Source organism: Pteropus alecto, unplaced genomic scaffold, assembly GCF_000325575.1.
Source record: "Pteropus alecto unplaced genomic scaffold, ASM32557v1 scaffold185, whole genome shotgun sequence".
In the NCBI taxonomy this organism is placed as follows: domain Eukaryota; kingdom Metazoa; phylum Chordata; class Mammalia; order Chiroptera; family Pteropodidae; genus Pteropus; species Pteropus alecto.
This window is the reverse complement of record NW_006438088.1, coordinates 5,651,583-5,652,898: the sequence shown is the minus strand read 5'-3', so window position 1 is coordinate 5,652,898 and position 1,316 is coordinate 5,651,583. Positions and strand designations below refer to the sequence as shown.

General features: G+C 47.5%; 1 protein-coding gene across 1 annotated transcript in view; it reads left to right on the top strand.

The window, feature by feature from the left end:
- Positions 1–6: 6 nt before the first annotated feature.
- ADGRG6 (adhesion G protein-coupled receptor G6) overlaps positions 7–1,316 on the top strand; it is a 129,508-nt gene continuing 128,198 nt past the window's right edge. The window contains exon 1 of the mRNA XM_006915419.3: positions 7–295. Coding sequence (XP_006915481.1) covers positions 294–295 — 2 coding nt within the window. The 5' untranslated portion in view covers positions 7–293. The remainder of the gene's footprint in view (positions 296–1,316) is intronic.

The window sequence follows — 1,316 nt, the reverse complement described above, 5'->3', positions numbered from 1 at the left end:
TCTCAACTTTCCTTCAACTTTCGTGTAAGGAGGAACCTGCCGCCCCGCCCGCCCCCTCGCCCCGGCGATCCGCATTTGAACCCCGCAGGGCCGGCCCTCCACCTTGCGCCGCCCTACGCGCACGCGGGGAGCCCTGATGAGTTCTCCCGCAGGAGCGTGAGCGAGGGTTCGGCCGCCACCCTGGGCCCCGGCGCCGGGGCTTGTCCCGTGGGGACCTCTGAGCAGCGGCGCTGGGCAAAGACCGCGGACGATGACCGTGTGGCCCCTGGGAACTTCAGCATAGTAATGCCAACATGTAAGTCTCACCTTTTGGCTCAAATCTCCTTCACACCTTTATCTGCATCCCTCCTCCCCCCACTCCCTTCAACTAAATGATTTTGTAAAGACTTCGACCGTATTGACAAAATAAACCGGTTTGTCTTCAGTTTGCCTCCGAGGCACTGAGGAGCGAGCTGGTATTGCCAGACAGAGCTGTGACATGTGTGTGGCTTCCCTTTTTTTTTTTTTTAATCCGGAGAGAGGTAAACCTCACATTTGGGCGGTGTAAAGCATAATAAAAAGGGCAGGGCTTCAAGAATGGGGAAAGCGTGTTTTCGATTCAAATTAAATAAGGAATAACAGGCAAGGCTCCTCCATCCAGGGCCTTGCCCTGCCAAGAAGGCGCTCTCCTGGATCAACACCTGGGGGCTTGGAAGGTACTGGTACGCTGAGAAAATGTTGACTTTACAGATTGTCACCTTTGACTGTAGAAGTTATTCTTGGATCTTTGGGTTATTAAAATGGTTAAAAAAAAAAAACTCGTAGTAAAGGTTCTTGGTTGTACTTTGCAGATTAAAAAGTAATTAAGGAATATGTCATTTATGTGATAGAGTCTGTGAGGAGGGCTTGTATAGAATTAGAAGTGATAGTTATAGGGCGAAGAAAAGGTTAGAGAAACCTAATAGGTTTTGCTTCTATAGATTTATCATCTGAGTTGGTGAGGTGCCTCAGGACGCTCCCGTGAAAGGGCCACTGAGCACCGACTGTCCTTCCAGAATGGAAAAAGGGAAGATTGTTCTCAAAAGGACCAAGCTTATTTTTGTGGCCAAGTCAGAAGTTACTTTTTCTTCGAATATGTAATTTTACCTCTGGTGTTTTATTTAATCTTTGGCAGACACCTTGATAGACATTTTACTCCCTTCCACTAACGAATAAACAAGAGCTTCTAGAAATTGATAGTCACCCTCCCTCTCTCAACTAATGGCTCCTTATTTATTTCCACTTAAATTTCCTCTTTTAGCTTAATATCCTGGAAAAGACATACCCCTCAGGCCAGG